At 43.0% G+C, this 22,727-nt stretch overlaps 1 protein-coding gene across 3 annotated transcripts in view; it reads left to right on the forward strand.

Annotated features, from left to right (window-relative positions):
* Window positions 1–22,727, forward strand: part of ARB2A (ARB2 cotranscriptional regulator A) — a 317,755-nt gene that overhangs the window by 36,057 nt on the left and 258,971 nt on the right. For all 3 annotated transcript variants that reach the window (XM_069881093.1, XM_069881095.1, XM_069881092.1), the window contains exons 3-4: window positions 3,973–4,074; window positions 7,984–8,084. In XM_069881093.1, the coding sequence (XP_069737194.1) occupies window positions 3,973–4,074; window positions 7,984–8,084 (203 nt within the window). The remainder of the gene's footprint in view (window positions 1–3,972; window positions 4,075–7,983; window positions 8,085–22,727) is intronic.

A 22,727-nucleotide genomic window follows, 5' to 3' on the forward strand; every position in this document is an offset into this window, starting at 1 on the left:
CGTGGTGTGACTGGAGTCTTCACCAGGGAAAGAAAGATATGCTAAAGACTGTTTAGCTGCCTTGATGTTGTAAAAGTAGAAAGGCAAGGGGACACTTTTTATGTCCTGCTGTGAAAAACTTCTTTGATAAAGTTATTTTTTTTCTCTGGTTGTTTGGTTGAGGACCAAAGCACTTCCCTGGAAGAGACTGATTATTTTTGGCTGCCTTTTATCACTTGTTTTGGCTGCCTTAAATCATAATTGGGACTGTAGTTGAGGCAGTGTCCTTCAACACCTTATCACACAATTGCAAGCAGTCCAGCTTTGTTTGCTGCCCAGAGAGGTCCTGCTGCAGTCTTGCTGGCAGGAAGAGTAGGGGCAAAGTAATACCTTGGACCCACCTCAGACCCCTAAGCCCTCCCAAAACTCAGTGCCAGAGCTTCCCTGCACTGCACAGGCCCACCAAAAAACTATAGATAACACTCTGGAAGAAGAGTCTTTTGCAGCAGCACACCCACCATCCTGGGAGAAAGAAGAGATCTGGAGCCTAGGTGATGTCCTTGCACTTTTACCTCCCTCTCTCTCTCTATCCCCCTTTCCTGCCTTTCTCTCTTTCTTTCTTTTCCCTGATCACCTTGACTTAGCAGCCAAGACCAATCTTGTCGCCAAGAATGCCAGAACAAATAGATTCCTTTTTTTTGGACCAACTGTTTGGCATTGTTTTGCCTTCATTTATCCTGGTGGATACTGAACCCATAAATTTTATGAGGAGAACCAGTCTTAACCCAGCAACTCCTAGACTTTCCAGGCTGGGTTGCGACATTGCTCCAGAACTTTCAAAGGGCAGCCCACAAGAAGCAGCATATTGCACCCTTAGCAAGTTTGCGGATGACACTAAGCTGGGTGGAAGTGTCGATCTGCTGGAGGGTCGGGAGGCTCTGCAAAGGGATCTGAACAGGCTGGACCGCTGGGCAGAGTCCAATGGCATGAGGTTTAACAAGGCCAAATGCCGGGTCCTGCACTTGGGGCACAACAACCCTATGCAGTGCTACAGACTAGGAGAAATCTGTCTAGAAAGCTGCCTGGAGGAGAGGGACCTGGGTGTGTTGGTTGACAACCGACTGAATATGAGCCAGCAGTGTGCCCAGGTGGCCAAGAAGGCCAATGGCATCTTGGCTTGTATCAGAAACGGCGTGACCAGCAGGTCCAGGGAGGTTATCCTCCCGCTGTACTCGGCACTGGTGAGACCGCTCCTCGAATACTGTGTTCAGTTCTGGGCCCCTCACCATAAGAAGGATGTTGAGGCTCTGGAACGAGTCCAGAGAAGGGCAACAAAGCTGGTGAAGGAGCTGGAGAACAGGCCTTATGAGGAGCGGCTGAGAGAGCTGGGGTTGTTTAGCCTGGAGAAGAGGAGGCTGAGGGGTGACGTCATTGCTCTCTACAACTACCTGAAAGGACGTTGTAGAGAGGAGCGTGCTGGCCTCTTCTTCCAAGTGACAGGGGACAGGACAAGAGGGAATGGCCTCAAGCTCCGCCAGGGGAGGTTTAGGCTAGACGTTAGGAAAAAATTCTTTACAGAAAGGGTCATTGGGCACTGGAACAGGCTGCCCAGGGAGGTGGTTGAGTCACCTTCCCTGGAGGTGTTTAAGGCACGGGTGGATGAGGTGCTGAGGGATATGGTTTAGTGTTTGATGGGAACGGTTGGACTCGATGATCCGGTGGGTCTCTTCCAACCTGGTTATTCTGTGATTCTGTGATTCTGTGATATGACTGCTGATGTGAATTGAATGTCACGGGGCTTGCTGTTAAACAGATTAGTTGCAGAAGTGAGCTATATTCAAGAAAGTCACTTTTAGAAATGATAGAATGATAGAATCATTGAGGTTGGAAAAGACCTATAAGATCACTGAGTCCAACTGTTAGCTCAACACCATTGTGCCTACTAAACCATGTCCTGAAATCTTCCAGTCAATGTTTGATGTTGTGTAGCTGTTTAGATACCACAGAGAATGCTCAGGTTAGAGGGATGTTGAATTTCAGTAGACACACAAGATGGCCTTTGGTCCTCAGCTTTACCCAGTGAAACCACTTAGAGGAGGAGGAGCTCAAGACAATCAAATGTACAACAGAGTGGATGCCATGTGAACCTGAGGAATTACAAAAGAGCAGGGTAGGGATCTGTCAAGAATGTTGAAGCTAATTTTCAGTACATTTTAAACACTGTAGAAATTTCAGAGTTTTAATGTACTGATACGAAGCTGAGATAACGTGGGTAACCTATAGGCTTGTCACTGCTTAAGACTAAGCAGAGAGAGTGATAAAAACCCCATTCAAATAATAGTTTTAAGTAATTAAAGAATGGAAGTGTAGTTAATGTCAAACAAAGGAAGTTTAAAGAAAATTAGTCTTTTCAAACTGTTTTCTTTCCTTGGAGCTACAACTTTGAATGGTAAAGGTAATAAAACAATATGCTTAGAATACTTAATACATTTCCTTGGCAATATGTGGTATCTTGATTTATGAAATAATAATAGTGAAAAATCAGTGTAGCACTCCTGAACTGAATGTTTGTGTGGTCTTCAGATCCATCTGTGAGGGAACAGGAAAATAAATTTCAATGGAATGCTACAGAGTCATTTTCCAATGATTTTTAGTTAATAAGCAGAAAATACATTAAATGGATAGGATTGGGTTGCGTGGGTGAAAAGCTATGAGGAAAGGAGAGATCATAGTATCACAGAATGGTTTGAGTTGGAAAGGACCTCAAAGCCTGAACAGTTCCACCCCCTTGCCATGGGCTGGGACACTTTCCACTGGATCTGGTTGCTCAAGGCCCCATCGAACCTGGCCTTGAAGACCTCCAGGGATCGGGCAGCCACCACTGCTCTGGGAAACTTGTGCCAAGGTATCCCCTCTCTCATGGGAAAATATTTCTTCCTATGATCTTATCTCAATCTTCACTCTTTCAGCTTAAAACTATTCTCCTTCATCCTGTCCCTGAATTCCCTGTTCAAGAGCCCTTCCCCAGCTTTCCTGGAGTCCTTTTCATTACTGGAGGCTGCTTTAAGGTCTCGCTGGAGTCTTCTCCAGGCTGGAAGAGCCCAACTCTCTCAGCCTGTCTCCTCATATGGAAGGTGCTCCAGCCCTCCCATCATCTCCATGGCCTCCTCTGGACTCAGTCCAACAGATCCATGTCCTTCCTTTGATGAGGACTCCAGAGCTGGATGCAGGACTCCAGATGGTTGTACACTGTTATGCGTGTGTACAGTAATTTTTTAGCAGTGCAATGTAAGCAGAAGGGGTCTGTGTATGCTTGCCTCTGTTTAAGTGTAAATCCTAAAATCTAGAGTAAAGAATGCCTGCAGCTCAACCATTGAAAGCAGTGGGACCAGTGGGACTCTGCTTTGGTGAGACCTCAGGTGGAGTCCTGCATTCAGTTCTGGGTGGCATTTTTTTCTTCATTGAGGGTTATTAAAGTGGGCCATTGAGAGAAGGATGCAGATAACTCAGTCTGTTTGGATATCAAAGGGAGGTTTAAGGTATGTTGTGGTCACGGCTGGCCAGTTCCATGAGATGACATTTGCCTTCTTCAGGAAGGCAAACAATAACGTATCAGTGACTTAGTATTGAAGCTGGGTAAGTGCATGTTAGCATGAGGATTCATTGTAGTGATGTATTTCTAATACTGAGGGTAATGAGTCATTGAAACACATGGCTTTGTCGTTGCTGGCATCTCTGTCCCTGGACATTTTTTGATCTGCATTAGAGATAAATAGGTAAATAAATAAATAAGAAGATAGATATTCTAACAATGATGCCCAGCTTTTGAATCAAGAACGAAATTTCCCATAACTAAGTCGTATGTTTAGTACTATGTGGGATGTCCTTCTGCCCTTCAGATCTACAAATCTGAACAAACACTTTTGTCAACAGTAATAGTGGAATAAAAAAGGCATAGCGTGCATTATGTAATTTTTCTTTTCCTTTTTTTAGATTTACTGTCTAGAATAGACTTGGATGAACTAATGAAAAAAGATGAGCCGCCACTTGAATTTCCTGATACTCTGGAAGGATTTGAGTACATTTTTAATGAAAGTAAGTCATATATGCTTTGTAAAGGCTATACTTAGAATTATGTTGAGAGGTTATCAGGACTTTAATTATACCTTGTAAGTCCCTACTAGAATTTCACACTTTTCTGTTAAGAATAAAATTTTAAGCCTTCATGTTAACAGAACTGTAAATCTAAGTAATATTTTTTTTTTAGTTTTGTAAAGTTCTCCAGAAAGTCCCTAATTTTAGACTACCTTAGAATCAGAGAATTGCTTTGTTGGTAAAGACCTTGGAAATCATCGAGTCCAAATATACCTGTCCACCACTAAACCAGATCCCTGAGCACTTTATCTACCCATCTGTTAAACACCTCCAGGGATGGTGACTCCACCACCTCCCTAGGCAGCCTCTGACAGTACCTGAGAACCCTTTCCGTGAAGTAATTTTTCATTGATGTCCAAGCTGAACCTGCCCTGGTGCAACTTGGGCCCATTTCCCCTTGTCCTGTCAGTGCTACGAGGGAGAAAAGACCAGGACCCACCTCCCCACAACCTCCTTTCCAGGAGTTGTAGACAGTGATAAGGTCTCCCCTCAGCCACCTTTTCTCCAGACTAAAAAACCCCAGTTCCCTTAGCTGTTCCTCATAATCTTTGTTCTCCAGCCCCTTCACCGGTTCTATTCCTCTTCATCAGACACACTTTAGCCCTTCAATGTCCTTCTTGTAGTGAGGGGCCCAAAACTGAACCCACGATTCAAGGTGTGGCATCACCAGTGCCAAGTACAGGGGCAGAATCCCTTCCCTGCCCCTGCTGGCCACACTCTTTCTCATACAGGCCAAGACAGCAATACTGTATGTTTGTACTGTGCACACCTTATGGCTTTCTGTGTTCTGATCCAGAATGTTGATACCAAAATTCTGCAAGTAATTTCTGTAGCATTAGCATTAAAAAGCAAAATTAAAGAGTAGTCTCTCATTTAAGAAACGTTTTATTTCCTGATTAATTTTTACAGTTACAGATGAAGTTATTATTTCAGTCATAATTTATCCCAACTATTTCTTTAATACCAACAGGAGAACACCTATTTATGTTGACAGAAGGATGAGCAATATGATAGACTGTCTCTTGGTCTTCTGGTGTGGGTCATGGTTTTCAATTACAGCTAAGTGTGTGATGACTAGAAGTACTTCCAGCTGGATGAATCTGTGGGTTAAATGAGTTACTAGTATTTATAATTTCCAGTGCCTACATTTTAAAATCCGGCTGAGAAATAAGCCTCTGAGCTAAAGTAATACCAGACTCCAGGAAATGGCTCTTTCAAGATTGTTTGAAACCTGTAGGACAAATGGGGACGTTTACAATTCCACTTCTTTGCAGTGACTGCTCTGTGAACAGAGGAACTTTAGTTTCTAAATCTGCCTGTCTTACATCTTCCACTTTTAAAGAGGGAAAAAAAAAAAGAGCTTTTCTTTAAATGGTAGTCATTTATGCAACACTTAGCTTTATAATACCCTGATGGCTTTCACAGGAAGGTACTTAGAGACTAAAAGTGTCATGAAAGTGATGCTCTTTCTTTGATGGGAGGGGTTCAGCTCTGTCACTTTTCAGCTCCTTATTTTTAGATCTGCACAGTGTCTACTGTCTTCCTTACTGACTTCAGAGTTAATGGTTCATATGCAGTTGATAAAAAGGGCTGATTTTGTATTTTGAGGAATGATGTTACTGAATATTCCATCACTAACCTCACAGCCTGAGTGATTTCCATGGAATGGAGCAAAACCTGTTACGTGTGCTACGGGTCAGCAAAGCAAAAAAGTCTCCATTTTGGTTTTGTATCTCTAGTTCAAGTGTTCGGTCTTATGCTCTTACATCATAACCATACTTCTTTATATGATGGAAAGGTAAGAGAGGTTATTAGCAGATATAAAGAACCTGAAGATGATGAGGGTTCCAGAAAGCCAGAGAAAAATTATAACAAATAATTGTTCCACTTCATTTGTGTAGAGCTATTTCTTGTACTAGGGAGTGGCATACTTGAGGAGTAACCGGCTAGGAAAGAATAACTGAAGGTAGATTTGTGATGAAAATAGGAGAAGCAGCATATTTGGACCTGGGTCAGGAATATAAAGTTGGAGAGAAATATTCCCTGGTGTCTAGAACATAAGGTAAGACAGGTCTGGAAGAAAATGTCAAATAAGCAGATAAGCGTAACTATTAGAGATATCAGGTTTCAAGTGTTTACTTTAAACATCAGAATCAAAATATAAATATCCTAAAGTGTGTGAATGAAGTTACCAACTTCTTACTACTCAAGAGGAAATATGTTCCTGAGGAAGCTCACTTGCATTGTGTAGACATTTCGGCTTTCAAAGGGGATACTTACAGACATCCCTGGTTTTAATCTTTCTCTGATTTACTGCAATTTTGTGATGCTTTGAGACAGTAACTTGTGTTTTGGCTAATGAGATGAAACATTGTCGGCAAGGTATCATGTGTTTTTCACAGCTTGCTGCTTATTTGGTTGCTATTTTATTATTAAATGGGTGCGCTACTAAACCTTTGCTGTAAGCAAGGCCAACTGCCGTTAGTTGTGTTGGAATCTAGGAACAGCATGTTGTTTTGCTCTGATCAAGCATTCTGCTTTGTTCTACTGGTGTGATCTCAGTGTACCTTGAACCTAAAAGCTCTAACTGGATTGCGCAGAATTTGAGATATTTACCTTAATCGTAGACAGGGTTTTTTTCAGATTAACTTGGAATGTTGTTAACATTGAAGATGTATGTTGCCTTTCCTTCCAGACTCCAGCTCAATTTATAGAGTCATACAATCAGAATAGTTTGGGTTGGGAGGAACCTTAAAGTTCATCCAGTTCCACACCCTGCCATGGGCAAGGACACCTCCCACTGGATCAGGGTGTGCAAAGCCCCTTCTAGTCTGTCCTTGAACCAAGAGGTCCCTGGCCAGGGAGGGAGCATCCACAGCATCCCTGGGCAACCAGAGGGTGTTTCACCAACTTCATTGTGAAGAATTTCTTCCTAATTTCTAATCTAAATTTTCCCCCTTCCAATTTAAAGCCATTCCTTGTCCTATCACTCCAAGCCCTTGTATAAAGCCCTTCCCCAGTTTTCCTGTAGCCCTTTTCCGTACTGGAAGCTGCTGTAAGGTCTCCCTGGAGCCTTCTCTTCTCCAGGCTGAACAACCCCAACTCTCTCAGCCTGTTCTCATAGTAGAGGTGCTGCACCCCTCAGATCATCTTCGTGGCCTCCTCTGGACCCTTTCCAATAGTTTCATGTCCTCTTCCTGTTGGGGATTCCAGAACTGGACGCAGGACTTAAGGTGTCAGCAGAGCGGAGCAGAGGGGCAGAATCCCTTCCCTCCCTGCTGGTCCCACTGCTTTGGATGCAGCCCAGGACACAGCTGGTTTCTGGGCTGCAAGTGCATGTTGCCAGCTCATGTGGAGCTTCTCATCCCCCAGCGCCCCAAATCCTTCTCCTCAGGCCTGCTCTCAATAACATCATCCTGCAGCCTGTGTTGAAGCCGAAGTGCAGTTGGTTTCAAAGTAGGGGATTTGTCTCTACGATTTGATCGCCTAATTGATGCTGCAGATCAAATATTAACTGCTAATGTTTACATTTCAGTGTTAATCCACAGCAAACTTGCAAAGCTGTCTGGCACTTGATATCTGCATGCAATTTCACTGTCATGACTTGTGTTTAGATTTATCTAGAACTACATAGACCGTTTTGTATATATATAAAAATATACATAATATATATGCATATTGTATTATGGTACCATTGTTTTCCTTCAAAAATACTATAACCAAAAAAGAAGGAATCTGTAATAGCCCAGTTTTTAGATGTAGAGTTCTTTGAAACTTTTCAGCAATTAAATGTGACTTACTTTTAATGAAGAAGTACATTAAAATTTAATGATTTTGTTTCCTTTACAGAAGGGCAGTTGAGACACATAAAAACTGGGGAGCCATTTGTTTTCAATTACCGTGAAGATTTGCATAGATGGAACCAAAAGCGCTATGAAGCTCTCGGAGAGGTATATTGATTGTGTGAATGTATAGATGCATGTATGTATTGGAGTGCTGTGTTTTTTGTTGTATTTCTCAGTAGAAATAATACATTTCATATATTAGGAAAGATTTGGTGAGGCTGCAGTCATTTAACAGAAGGTATTTGGGGATTTGTTGCGTGTTAATGCTCTGACAGTCATTTCCATTATTTGCTGTGTAGCCTAAGGTGTGATTTAGACTAAAATTTTACTTTAGTGTGTGTTCAAAATAGAATGTCATCTACATTGTACAAATCAGACAACATTACACAGTGCAGTATTTTCTTAAACTTTCTTCTCCTCAAGGTGAAACACTGGGTACAAATCTGTGGCATTTAACTTTCTAACTGAAGATAATCGTATTGGCTGTTTTTCTCATGTTCCAGGAGATAATGGGAGCTACTGGGTTAATTAAGTAGAGATCAGGTGATTAATTGATTAAATATTTGTTGATTATATTTATATGTGTTACATATTATTATATGTGATTATATTATATGGGATATTTGGATGCTACTGGTAGTTCTCAGGCTTTTCATAGGGATACTGTGGGTGTTGTAGATGTAGAAGTGACTGGCCCTGGTTCCTTTTCTAAGTGAAAATTAATTTCAGTGCCATGATTCTTGTAATAGTTCAGGAGTCAGGGCACTGACTTGAGAAGAAAGGTATTTGGTGTCAGTGAACTTGGAACAGTGTGTGCTGAGGTCTTCCATGCACTGTCATGACTGCCCCGGCACTGCAGAAGGGACAGCCTCAGCTCACTGACCTGTAGGTAGTGATGCTGCTTATCTTAGGGTGGCTTTTGGAAGCCCATTAGAGGGGAGGCACAGTTCTCTGCATAAACAGGCTCTTTGTTCTTAGAGACTATGTAGTGCCATCCAGCAGTTACTACCAGAATCATCACAGCACCTCCTTCAAGACCTGCTTTTGCCTCATAGTTCTCTACTTCAATAGAATCACAGAATCCGGGAATGATTTGTGTTGGAAGGGACCTTAAAGCCCATCCAGTTCCACCTGCTGACATGACCAGGACACCTCCGAATGGATTAGGGTGCTTCAAGCCTCATCCAACCTGGCCTTGAACACCTCCAGGGATAGGGCAGCCACACTTTCCCTGGGCAGCCTGGGCCAGTGCCTCATTACCCTCTGTGATATCTCAGTCTCCCCTCTTTCAATAGAAGCCATTCCCCCTCATTCTATCCCTGGTCTCCCTGATGAAGAGTCTCTTCTCAGGTTTCCTGGAGCCTTTTTCAGTACTGGAAGCTGCTCTAAGTTCCCTCCAGAGCCTTCCCTTCTCGAGGCTGAACAACCCCAACTCTCTCTCAGCCTGTCCTCGTAGGAGAGGTGGTCCAACCCTTGGATCATCTCCATGACCTCCTCTGGACCCACTAACAAGTCCAGGTCCTTTCTGTGCTGATCCAGTGTTCATTAGTGTTACTATTGTAGTAAGGATTAAACACATTTATCCCCTACTTACACTTTCTGTGACATTTCTTCTGACTTCTTGGAATTATGGTTGATTATGCGTGTTCAGGCATTTTATATTTTAAACTTTCTTATTGTTGTGGTTTAACCATAGTGGATAGTTGAGTCCCTCACAGCCACCCGCTCACTCCACTCTGTGCAATGAAGAGAGAATCAGGAGGGGAAATGTGTGATAATTCATGGACTGAGGTATAATTTAATAGGTGTATTAGGAAAAATGTTTACCTATGAGGGTGGTGAGGCATCTTGTGGTTGCCCAGAGAAGCCATGGCTGCCCCATACCTGGAGGTGTTGAAGGCCAGGTTGGATGGGGCTTTGAGCAACCTGATCCAGTGGGAGGTGTCCCTGCCCACAGCAGGTGGTGGAACTGGATGATCTTTAAGTTCCCTCTTGACCAAAACAATTCTGATTCTTTGATTCTATAACCAAAGCAAAATAAGGATTCCATTCACTGCTTCCTATCAGCAGACAAGTGTGTAGCCATCATCAGGAAAGCAGGGTTTCTTCATGCATAACGATGACAAAAAATGTCTTATTGGGAGATAACTCCAAATGTCTATGCTTTCTCCTCCTTTCCCCAGCTTTTATTGCTGAGTGTGACATTTATATGGCATGGAATATTGCTTTGGTCAGCTGGGGTCCCAGCTGTGCCCCAGCTTCTTGCATACTCCCAGCCTGTTCGCTTGTATATTAAGGAGTAAAAGGAAAACTGAAATGTCTGAAACAACACCAGTCCTATACTGATGCAAAGTAAATGTGTGAAGCGTCTTGATTGAGTTTCTGGGATGCATAAATAAGTGTATACTTACATTTATCGCCGAATGGTTTCATAGAGCTTGTCTTACTGCGAAGAGTGCATTCATTAACGATAGCTGAAGGAATATCTGATTGCCTGGCCTTTTCTATGTACAGCAGGATAAGCCCTGGGAGCTTCTGTAGGCTCTGAGCATGTGGGCTCAAGTAAGGAGTGCACAACAAAAGTGTGTGCAGGTCTAGATGAAGAGGGATAGCAAGGCATCTGTCCTTAGCCTCTGCCATTGTGATCCAGTGCTCTGTGCTGGCTCAGCCCCTCTGTTTCATTCCAGTGTCAGCTTGAGCTCTGTGCTGGATGTGCTGGAGCAGAGCTTTGTTCCTGGGGAGTGAAGTATCTTGGTTTTTACCTCCTCCTGGCTCCTGCAAGAGCTGTGGCTGGGGAAGAGGCAACAGGGTCTACTGCTGCTGCTTGTCACATCCTTTCACCTCAACTGTATATTTTCCGAAACAGGGAATGTGATGTGGCCCAGTCTCTTGCATTGTCTTAAGCTGCTTGTGCACATTTCTTCCAATCAGGAAACAGACTAGCACTTATTCCATGATTTGCATGCACAGATCTTTGTGTGTGCATGTATTGTTCAAATATATCCCCATTTTCCAAATAAAGGAGTTGGACAAGACACAATGATAAAGATTAGTATGTCTCCATGTGGGCTTCTGTGCACTGCGCCTTCCTGTATTGATTTGGTAGCAGCATCAAATTCCTTATTTCAGGCATCTAGGGAGTGCCACAGCTTCAGCCCAGAGTGGTATGTTTTGTGATTTTTGGTTAATGTTGGGTGGGTGCCTTATGTCTGTGATCTGGTTCATTTTGCCTTAGTTATCATCCTACATGTTCAAGTGTTAGCGATCTTTGCAAATGCATTTTATATTGGTAGGTAAAAGACAATGATGGTTTGAGGTCAGGAATCTGACAGGGTGAATGGTTCCAACTTATTTGTTTTGCGTTTTTAGAGGAAAAAGGAACTGTGTTTAATCTGTGTTTCAGTCTGTTGTCTGCTGGCTGCTTGGTATGACACAGCTATTCCAACAAGACTATGAATTTGCAAGTGCTCCCTTGCATGGTTTTCACACAGTGAGTGTTTATATAGTTATGTGGGAAAACAGGGGATGCCAAGGAGCAGTTCTTCACATGGATAAAACCTCTTCTTGTGCCATAGGTCAGTGGGTCACTGATGTGGATGTTGAAGAATGTGGAAGCAATGTATTGCCCTCTAACTGACTGTTTTGTAGCCTGGGTAAGGTGTGTTCAGCAAATTGTGAGAGCTTAAGAAGCAGCAGCTCATATGAGCTTACCCTTAGTAAGTTTGCAGAGGGATATGGATAGGCTGGATCCATGGGCTGACACCAATGCTATGAAGTTCAACAAGGCCAAGTGTTGGGTCCTGCACTTGGGACACAACAACCCCAAGTAATGCTACAGGCTTGGGGAAGAGCAGCTGGAAAGCTGCCTGGCAGAGAAGGACCTGGGGTGTTGGTTGACAGGGGCTGAACATAAGCCAGTAGTGGCCTAGGTGGCAAAGAAGGCCAGTGGCATCTTGGTATGTATCAGAAAGAGTGTGGCCAGCAGGAGCATGGAAGGGATTGTGCACTGGTGGGGCCACACCATGAATCCTGTGTTCAGTTATGGGCCCCTCACTGTAAGAAAGACATAGAGGTCTTGGAGTGCATCCAGAGAAAAGCCACACAGCTGGTGAAGGGTCTGGAGAACAAGCCTTGTGAAAGCTGTGTGAGGGACCTGGGCCGGTTTAGTCTGTAAAAAAGGAGGCTGAGGGGAGACCTTAACTCTGGAAAGGAGGTTGTAGCGAGATAGGTGTTGGTCTCTTCTCTCACGTGACAGGAAATGGCCTCAAGTTGCTCCAGGGCAGGTTCAGATTGTACATCAGGAAACATTCCTTCACCAAAAGGGTTTGCAGAGGCTGCCCGGGGTGATGGTGTAGTCCCCATCCCTGGAAGTGTTTGACAGACAGGTGGATGAGATACTCATGGATCTGGTTTTGTAGTGGACAGGTACAGCTGGACTTGTTGATCTCAAAGCTTTTTCCCAAAGAAGCGATTCTATGATTCGATGTTATTTTTAAAGTGACGAAGTAAAATTTGGCCTTAGGCCTTTGCTTTGAAACATCTGGCTTTAGAAGTTCTTTAATGTGTATTTGCAGCTGAATGTGTATATGGCTGGACTTATAGTGAGATAACAACGTAGCCAGACTTGTATCATCAGACAGAAGTGTTTTATCTATTCAGTATTTCTATTGTTAGCTCAGTCATTGTATGAGGGTTTTCTGATTTTTAAAGGATTAACCCATCCTCCCAAGGCAACTTTTTTTTTACTGTACACATGTATTGCAGGCTGATTTTAATGTGTTTTACTGATTTTAAGAAACAGCTGTGCTTCCTGGTCTTGTGTTACGGCATCATTCTCTCTTTCTTGGAGCACTACTAAATTTCCATTTGGTAATCCCTGATTTTTTTTGTTGTTAAAAGTCATAAATACTCTATCTGCAATGTTCAGCCATTACTCTGGCTGTATGGAAATTGATTCTTCAGAAATTACAATGGTTCGTCAACGTCTCTGCTTCTTACATCTCTTTATTCTTCACTCATTGATCTGTTATTTCAGGCACACAGCCTCTTGATATGTGCTCCTAATAGACAATTTACTGAACTGTTCATAATTTTGCAATTCTGGTTCAGTCATCACTACTGTGGCATTGAATTTTGTGGAGAGCCTCTCCATTTGCTTTTTAAAAATTAAAATGGCAACAGAAGTGCGCAGAGCATGGTGTTGCAGCTGCTTCTAACTGCCGACTAATCCATGTGGGAAGTTTTAAAGTAAGATTGAGAATCATTTTGTGACAACAGTTTGGTTCTCACAGACACACCATCTTTGTTCAAAGTTGAATTATGGGTTGGTTGTTTTTTTTTTTCTGGCCAGGAATTATGGAGATTTGGTTTCCGGATTAGCACAGAATCACAAAATCATAGAATCACAGAATGACCTCAGTTGAAAGGGACCCACAAGGATCATCGAGCACAACTCCTGTTCCTGCACAGGACACTCCAACATTCACACTGGGTGGCTGAGCGCATTGTCAAAACACTTCTGCGATATTGTCAGGCCTGGTGCTGTGACTTCTTCCATGGGGAGCTGTTCCAGTGCTCCACCACCCTCTGAGTGAAGAACCTTTTCCTAATTTCCAACCTACCCCTCCCCTGACATCTTCCTGCCATTCTCTTGGGTCCTGTCCCATTGATCACTAGAGAGAAGAGATCAGCTCTTGTTTCTCCTCCTTCCCTTGTGAGGAAGCAGTAACCTGCTATGAGGTCTCCCCTCAGTCTCCTCCAGGCTAAACAGACCAAGTGACTTCAGCTGCTCCTCAAACGACTTCCCCTCTAGACCCTTCACCAACTTTGTGGCTTCCTCTGGACACTATCCAGTAGCTTGAGGTTGTTTCTGTACTGCGGTGCCCAAAACTGCACACAACAGTCAAGGTGGGGCTGCACCAGTGTAGAGCAGAGCAGGACAATCACCTCCCACAGCTGGCCGGCAGTGCCATGCTTGATGCACCCCAGGACATGGTTGACCCTTTTGGCTGTCAGGGAATCCTGCTGGCTCATGTTCAACTTGCTGTCAATGCAAACCCCCAGATCCTTCTCCACCAGCCTGCTCTCCTGCCTCTCCTTCCCCAGTTTGTATGGACAACCAGGGTTGCCATGTCCCAGGTACAAAACTCAGTGCTCATCCTTTTTAAACTAGTGATTACTTAGCTCTACAATTTGTCCAGATCCCTCTGCAGGGCCTCTTTGCCTACAAGAGTGTCAACAGTTCCCCCCAGTTTCGTGTCACCTGGGTAAGGTTCCAGATTAGACTCACATTGGTGTACGTCTCCATTTTAAGTATGTCCATGCTGATGGTTTTTACTGTTCTCTCAGTTAATGTTAGAATCATAGAATTGTTTGGTTGAAAAAGACCTTTGAGGTAATTGAATCCAACTGTACCTGTCCACTACTAAACCCTAAGCACCTCATCCACCCATCTGTTAAAACACCATCATGGATGGGGACTCCATCACCTCCCTCAGCAGCCTCTGCTGGTGCCTGAGAACCCTATTGGTGAAGAATTTTTTCCTCATATCTAATCTGAACCAACCCTGGCACAACCTGAGGCCATTTCCTCTTGTCCTATTGCCTGTCACTTGGGAGAAGAGACCAACACCTACCTTGATGATGTCTCCCCTCAACCTCCTTTTTTCTAGGTCCCTCAGCTACTCCTAGAACCCCTGGGCTCCAGCCCATTCCCCAGCTCTCTTCCCCTTCTCTGGACACGTGCCAGCCCCTCAATGTCCTTCTTGCTGTGAGGGGCCCAAAACTAAACCCAGGATTTGAGGTCCTTCCTCACCAATGCTGAGTCCCAAGGGCAAAATCCCTTCCACGCTCCTGCCGGCCACACTGCTTCGGACCCAAGGCTGCTGACCTTCTTAGCCACCTGGGCCACTGCTGGCTCATGTTCAGCCACTGTTGACCAACACCTCCAGGTCCTTCTCTGCCAGGCAGCTTTCCAGCTGCTCTTCCCCAAGCCTGAAGTGCTGCATGGGGTTGTTGTGTCCCAAGTACAGGAGTTGGCACTTGGCCTTGTTGAACTTCAGCCCCTCAGTTGATCTGAGCCCACTGAGCCAGCCTGTCCAGGTTCCTCTATGTGTTAAGTCTGTTGAAATTGCCAACAGTCATCTTCAGCCCCTGCTTATCATGACGTTGGAATTACTGTAAAGAAAATACTACTAAAATCTTTTTTGTGGGATTTTACGTTGCATTTTTCCAGCCATTGGTTATGTTCATAATGAGATTTCATACGAGAAAGGTTATGTTGACATTCTTCCATGGTCTTGCAGTAACCAGAGGATCCGTACCATCAGTTCAAACTTAATGTCTGCCCCTCTGTGTGTCTCTTGCAGCTCTACCATCACTGGGTAATTATAATTCAGTGATTGCTTGGAGGCCGTTTAGTGTTTTCAGGGGGTTTTGTGAGTATCATCAGTATTAGGGATGCTTTTTACCTGTACTGATGGTTTGCTTGGCTACCCATGTCTTTAAATGAGTCAATTGGGATTTCTAAAAATATAGATTATAGTGCTATATACAGATTATAAATACATAGATTATAGAATAAAGAGTAGATCATAGAATATATACAGATTCTAGGATAGATCATAGAATATATGTAGATTATAGAATAATCTATAGAATAATAGATTATAGAATTTACAGTGATTATAAATATATAGATTATAATGCTATAAATGCCTCTGCTGTGGTCCTATTCAAGGGCTGACATGTGCCATCTCTTGTTATTACAGCCTGTCTGACCTGCAGAAGTGTGTAAGCAGGTAGCACAAGAATTGAGGTTATTTTTTACTGCTACCACTCCATATTACAAGAAAATACCATGTATTTACATAGAACAGGTATAGGAAGCAAAGAAACAGAACGCTTCAGTCAGAAATCCTTTGCGTGTTTCATGTGTGAGAAGACACAGTTGATTTTACATCATCAGAGAAGTCTTGTCTTACCAAGTATGTGTGCAATGTGAGGTCCAGCTCATGGTACAGTGAATTAACTAACCATCAAGTTTCATATTTGTATGTGGGGAAAAAATGAATATGTACGATTATGACAATGACAACCCATAATTAAGATTGCTAAGTAGTAAAATGGGAATTTTTTTTCCAGATCTCCTTTAAAAGTTACAGAACAGCTTGGTCTCAACATAATTTAAAAAATAAGCGTTCACCTGCTACTAATTTCCTCCTTGGTTGCAAAGAGTATTATTTGTTTGGATGACTGAGAGAAAGAAGCTATTTACATAGCACAAATGAAAGCATAGAGCAGCAGAAGAGGACATGTAAGTTAATGAAGAAGGAAGCATTAAGTAGTCTGCATTTGAAAGGGTAGCTTCTTACATGAATAACCCAAAATCTGATGATAGGCTGCACGTGCACCTGATAGTACTTAAGGTCCAATCTTGCAGCCGAAGCTCGTGTGAATAAACTCAATAGGTCTGATCTTGTGAATAAGGGCTGCAGGATCAAGTTCCAAATAAAATTTGCAGATGATTAGTAGAAATCCTTACACTCTAGTTTCAGTTTCTTTGCACAGACAGCTTATCATTAAGCATTCCAGACTTTCTCTGGCTAGCGAGACTTTAATATAATAAATAATGTGCTTGCACACTGTGAATTAAGCAAAATTATGTTTGTGTACCTTGAGTTATTGTTATGTATTTGCTGTTGGTTATTTAATGCTTGGAAAAAATTTCTTTCACTGAGAGGACAGAATAAATTGGTGGTGGTGTAGTCTATAGATGGGTTCACAGACATTTTCTTTCATGGAGTGCTTGGTTGGCTAAGGTTGTTGAAGAGGTTGTTCTGTTCAATGAGATTGGATGCCAAATAGTTAACAGGTGCCTATTGAGGATCTGTGAACTGGATTTTTTCAATGTCTTGTGTTACAGTCAAGTAAATATGAACTTCCGTGGGGTGGGTGAAATTCCTCGTTGAGAACCTAACAGTTTCTCCTTAGCTTTATGTCCTGTTTCAAAGGTAGGATGAAAGTATCTAACTGAAGTATTTATTATGAACATGGTTAAATCCCATCTTGGCTGGGCTCTTTTGGAAGCAGTTTGGTAATGCCAGTTCTGTGCTTGTCGTGCCCATTTAGTATTGAGCGTTGAGAGGTTTTTTGCTTTAGCGAAATTTACAGTGGTAAATGTCACAAAAATAGTCATGAGTTGTACTGTTTAGACAAAAATAGGCAGCTGAGCAAAAAAAGAGGTTGAGCAAGTTCTTTAAAGTAAATTAAAGAGTGATCTTATGTCTTATTAGACAAAGAAGAATCCACATGGATGAGAGATGTTTTGAATTTAACAGTCGAAGGAAGAGCTTAAATGACAACTATCACTTTTTGGACACCAAGGTCCTTTATAAATGCGGTTTCTTAGGAGTTTGTGCCTTTTTGGTTACAGGTTTTTTTCATACTAACCTATTATTTTCAATCTGTGATGGGAAAGTGTGAAACAGAAATGTAGAATCAGAGAATCACGGAATGGTTTGAATTGGAAGGGACCTTAAAGATCATCCAGTTCCAGCTCCCAATATGACATAGAAGACGCTTGGCAACCTAGGTAAAGCACCTAAAAATCATAGAATCCCGAGGCTGGAAAAGACCTTTGAGACCATCAAGTCCAACCATACATATGGGGCAGGGATTTGGATTTCTCTCTAACAGTGGTTCAAAAACTGTAAGTCATACATTTCCATAAGGTTCCAGTCCTTTTGCTTCATTTTTGAACCAATGCCTTTGATAACATGAAGAAAATGCTAGTAGAGACAGCACAAAAGAACCTAAATCATGCATGTTTGCTGTCTTTAGGATTTTGGAAAGATTTCAGCTTTTAACAATCTGATTTATCCTCAGCGTTGCTTTTTGGTGAGTAAAGTAGATGGACAGAGAGCTTAGTGAGGATTGAGGACTACTTACCTAAGGAAATTTAAATTTACATATGAATCTTTGTTGCATGCAGTATATTCATTTGCATATGCTAAATCCGCTTTCAAAATCTGCTGTTTGTGAAGACTTTTTACTGGAATGATTATGTCAGATGTGCTTCAGTGAACTCTTCTAGTTTGTAGGCAGCAATTGGCAGTAGGTTGGTTCATCACAGTAACATGACAGTACTCGAAAGGTTCGGAGATAGGTTCATAATTATTGTTAACATGATTCTTGAAAGAAATGATGAGCATCTCATAAACCCAGATGGGAATTTGTTACATTGTTGATAAATCTGTTGATAAATGTGTTTTACATTTTTAAATTGATAAACAGTGAAAAGCAGAGAGGATACAATAAGGCAGATGGTTGTTTATAAAGCACTTGCAAGTTGCTGCAATTCAAAGAATGGGACTAATTGTTAAAAAGGAGACAAAAATTGGAGTAGGGGGAGTGTTTCAATGAGTTAATCATGAGCTTTTTAAAAATAAAACCTTCAGCAGCTTTAGTTCAATTAGAACCATTCTTGCCATCCTGGGTTTATATGCAAAAGTTTAGACACTGAGTTCTTACTAAACTTTTCTACCAGCCATTTTCATGCAGCTGAAATTAAAAATACAACTGTTCCACCTTTTATCTAAACATTTCCATCTTTCCCCTTTTTCTTACTAGAAAAAAATGAAGATTTATTGCACAGTAAAATAAAATTGAATTATCACTGGTCTTATTCCTGCTTAAAAGCAATGAATAGAATAGCTCAAAAATCAATGGAAAGTTTGCAGCAAGGAAGTAAGACAGGATATAATTGGCTTATTTTTTGTTAAAGGAGTGGTGAAAAAAAATGTCTATTTGCCAACTAGAAGTTGGCTAGAAAAAATGATGCTTATGTAGAACCTAGATAGAATACAAATCAGGATGTGATGCAACCAGTTGGTTTAGCGTTGTCTTGTGAGTGTTCAGTTCTTGTCTTCATCAGTGATAAAAGTTTTTATGAAAGGCGAAGTATATTCCTACTGTTTAAGCAGGCATTTTGTTGAAAACCCAAGATATGTAGATTACTGCCTTCATCAAGCAGCTTTTTTAATATATGTTTATTTTACCTCAGTTGCAGAACTCCAGAAGAGGTAGTTCTCTTTCACTGGATTTTTCAGCTTCTCCAAGATAAAGTATTTAACACTTTGTAAGTCTTCAACAAAAGACTTAAGTGTTTTAGTTTTCTGGGAATATTTTTATTAAAACTCAGCTGAATAGTGATATTTGTTAATAAAGCTGTATCAGCTGTGTCAGTCAATAGGAGTAGTTTGAAAGGAAAAAAATTCAATTATAAATCAATAGAATGTTGTATTTCTATGCGTGCAAACAACCTAAAATTACTTTAAGATGCTCCAGCCGCTCAATTCGTCAATGCAATCACAACTGAATTTTGGTATCTGTTATCTTCAGTTGTTCACTGCAGCAGAAATGCACAGTTAGTGCGCCTGAAGCTGTTAGATGCACTTATGACTATTAAGATCAGCCCAATAGATTTGGTTACTTAGGGGTCTGAGAGGCTTGATGCATAGTTATTTATCTGAACTCATGGACTGACAAGCTGAGAGAGTTGGGGTTGTTCAACCTGAAGAAAAGAAGGCTGTGGGGAGACCTTAGAGCAACTTCCAGTGCCTGAAGAGGGCCTACAGGAAACCTGGGAAGGGACTTGTTTACAAAGGTCTATACTGATAGGATGAGGAGGAATGGCATTAAATTGAAGAGGGGGAAGATTTAGAGTAGACATTTAGAAGAAACTCTTCCCAATGAGGGTGGTGAGGCCCTGGCCCAGGTTGCCCAGAGCAGTGGTGGCTGCTCCATCCCTGGAGATGTCCAAGGCCAGGTTGGATGGGTCTTGGAGCACCCTAATTCAGTGGGAGGTGTCCTCGCCCATGGAAGGGGGTGGAACTGGATGGGCTTTGAGGTCCCTTCTGACCCAAACCATTCTATGATTTTATTAAGTGTGCAAGAGAGGAGTTGAGGAGCAGAATCTCCTCCCTCACACTGCTGGCCACGCTGCTATGATGCAGCCCAGGACAGGGTTGGTTTCTGGCCTGTGAGTGCACATTGCTGGCTCGTGTTGAGTTCTTAACAAGCACCCCTCATTCTTCTCCTCAGGGCTGCTCTCAATCACATTGTCCCCTGTCCTGCATTGAAAGTGCGCATTTCCCTGACCCGTGTGTAGGATGTTACCCTTGGCCTTGTTGAACATCATAAGGTAACATAGCCCCACTTTTCCAGCTTGTCCAGGTCCCTCTCAATGCCATCCCATCCTTCTGATGTGACAACTACACCACTCAGCTTGGTGTCATCTGCAAACTTGCTAAGAGTGCACTCACACCAACTGGTTTCTCAAGACACATGTACGGTGCACTTGAAATTTACCTCATAGCTTATATACTCTTGCTTAACTCCAATGGTTTGGCAAAAGTGCACTTTGAGAAAGGTGTGTGGCTGCAGATTAGAAGATACTAGAAAAGGAAACAGCTTGTTTGATAACCTGAGGTTGTTCCCATAGCAGTCAGCCAGGAACAGAGCTCTCGGTTGTCTTGGATTTTGATCTGCTTTTCAATTTGGTGTCACACGTCTTCCGACTTAAGTATTTTTGGGAATGCCAGAGAGCACTGTATCATACTTTGCTAGGGACCATGAAAGGATTAATCTGAAATGAGAGGTCTGATCAGTTCATGCAGATGTCAACATAGTTGACTTCTCTTGGTCATGGTGATATCTCGTATGCAGAGGTATTTCCAGATGTGTATGGTTGTAGGTACCTTACAGCAGATGAAATTCAAATAGTTTTCACAGCAGCTACATTGAAATCAGCTTGTGGAAGTCATCAGGGTCCATATTGAGTTGCAAGGGTATGGCTTCAAGTTTGTTAAATTCTACATGTGTAAGCTAAAACGGAAAAGTAATGAAAGAAATCATTAATATTTCCTTCTGGAGCATATTTTTTTCTTTATACAGATACAGCATGATGGGATAATTCCAAAGTAAATCCAGAAGATGGTGTTTGCTGATCTTTCCGTAAGACAAGGTTGGATTAGGTGGGCTCAGTCATGTGGAATAGAAAACAGAAATATTTTATTGAGAAACAGTGAGGAAAAAGAATTAAAAACGTTCATGAATGTCCGAGGTGTTTTCTTAACTTTCAGTTTGACACCCCCATGAGAAACAGTGACTTCAACAGATCTTCCAACAGTCCTGGCTGACTGGGGAAGTCCCACTGGACTGGAGGCTGGCTGATGTCGTGCCCATCTACAAAAAGGGCCGCAGGGAAGACCCAGGAAGCTACAGGCCTGTCAGTCTGACCTCAGTGCCAGGGAAAGTCATGGAGCAGGTGATCTTGAGCGCTATCATGAAGCACATGCAAGAGAACCGGGTGATCAGGCCCAGTCAACATGGGTTCACAAAAGGCAGGTCTTGCCAGACTAACCTGATGATGACAGGTTAAGCCTTCTATGACAAAGTGACTCGGCTACTGGATGAGGGAAAGGCTGTGGGTGTGGTCTTCCTGGACTTCAGTAAAGCCTTTGACACAGTTTCTCACAGCATTCTGCTTGAGAAACTGTCAGCTCCTGGCCTGGACAGACGCACACTCTCCTGGGTGGAAAACTGGTTGGCTGGCCGGGCCCAGAGAGTGGTGGGAAATGGTGTGAAATCCAGCTGGAGGCCAGTGACAAGTGGGGTTCCCCAGGGCTCAGTGCTGGGTCCAGCCCTGTTCAATGTCTTCATCAATGATCTGGATGAAGGCATCGAGTGCACCCTTAGCAAGTTTGCGGACGACACTAAGCTGGGTGGAAGTGTCGATCTGCTGGAGGGTCGGGAGGCTCCAAAGGGATCTGAACAGGCTGGACCGCTGGGCTGAGTCCAATGGCATGAAGTTTAACAAGGCCAAATGCTGGGTCCTGCACTTGGGGCACAACAACCCTATGCAGTGCTACAGACTAGGAGAAGTCTGTCTAGAAAGCTGCCTGGAGGAGAGGGACCTGGGGGTGTTGTTTGAAAACCGACTGAATATGAGCCAGCAGTGTGCCCAGGTGGCCAAGAAGGCCAATGGCATCTTGGCTTGTATCAGAAACGGCGTGACCAGCAGGTCCAGGGAGGTTATCCTCCCTCTGTACTCGGCACTGGTGAGACCGCTCCTCGAATACTGTGTTCAGTTCTGGGCCCCTCACCATAAGAAGGATGTTGAGGCTCTGGAACGAGTCCAGAGAAGGGCAACAAAGCTGGTGAAGGGGCTGGAGAACCGGCCTTATGAGGAGCGGCTGAGAGAGCTGGGGTTGTTTAGCCTGGAGAAGAGGAGGCTGAGGGGTGACCTCATTGCTCTCTACAACTACCTGAAAGGAGGTTGTGGAGAGGAGGGTGCTGGCCTATTCTTCCAAGTGACAGGGGACAGGACAAGAGGGAATGGCCTCAAGCTCCGCCAGGGGAGGTTTAGGCTAGACGTTAGGAAAAAATTCTTTACAGAAAGGGTCATTGGGCACTGGAACAGGCTGCCCAGGGAGGTGGTTGATTCACCTTCCCTGGAGGTGTTTAAGGCACGGGTGGATGAGGTGCTGAGGGATATGGTTTAGTGTTTGATAGGAACGGTTGGACTCGATGATCCGGTGGGTCTCTTCCAACCTGGTTATTCTGTGATTCTGTGATTCAGAGCAGGGCTTCTCTCCTTAAGGGGAATTTTCTTTCAGAGTGCTAGGTATCGTAACTAGAAAAAGCAGGAAATAGACTAGAAAAGACTAGTGAGAGTATAATGAGAAA

This window comes from Phaenicophaeus curvirostris, chromosome Z (genome assembly GCF_032191515.1).
Source record: "Phaenicophaeus curvirostris isolate KB17595 chromosome Z, BPBGC_Pcur_1.0, whole genome shotgun sequence".
Classification (NCBI taxonomy): Eukaryota; Metazoa; Chordata; class Aves; order Cuculiformes; family Cuculidae; genus Phaenicophaeus; species Phaenicophaeus curvirostris.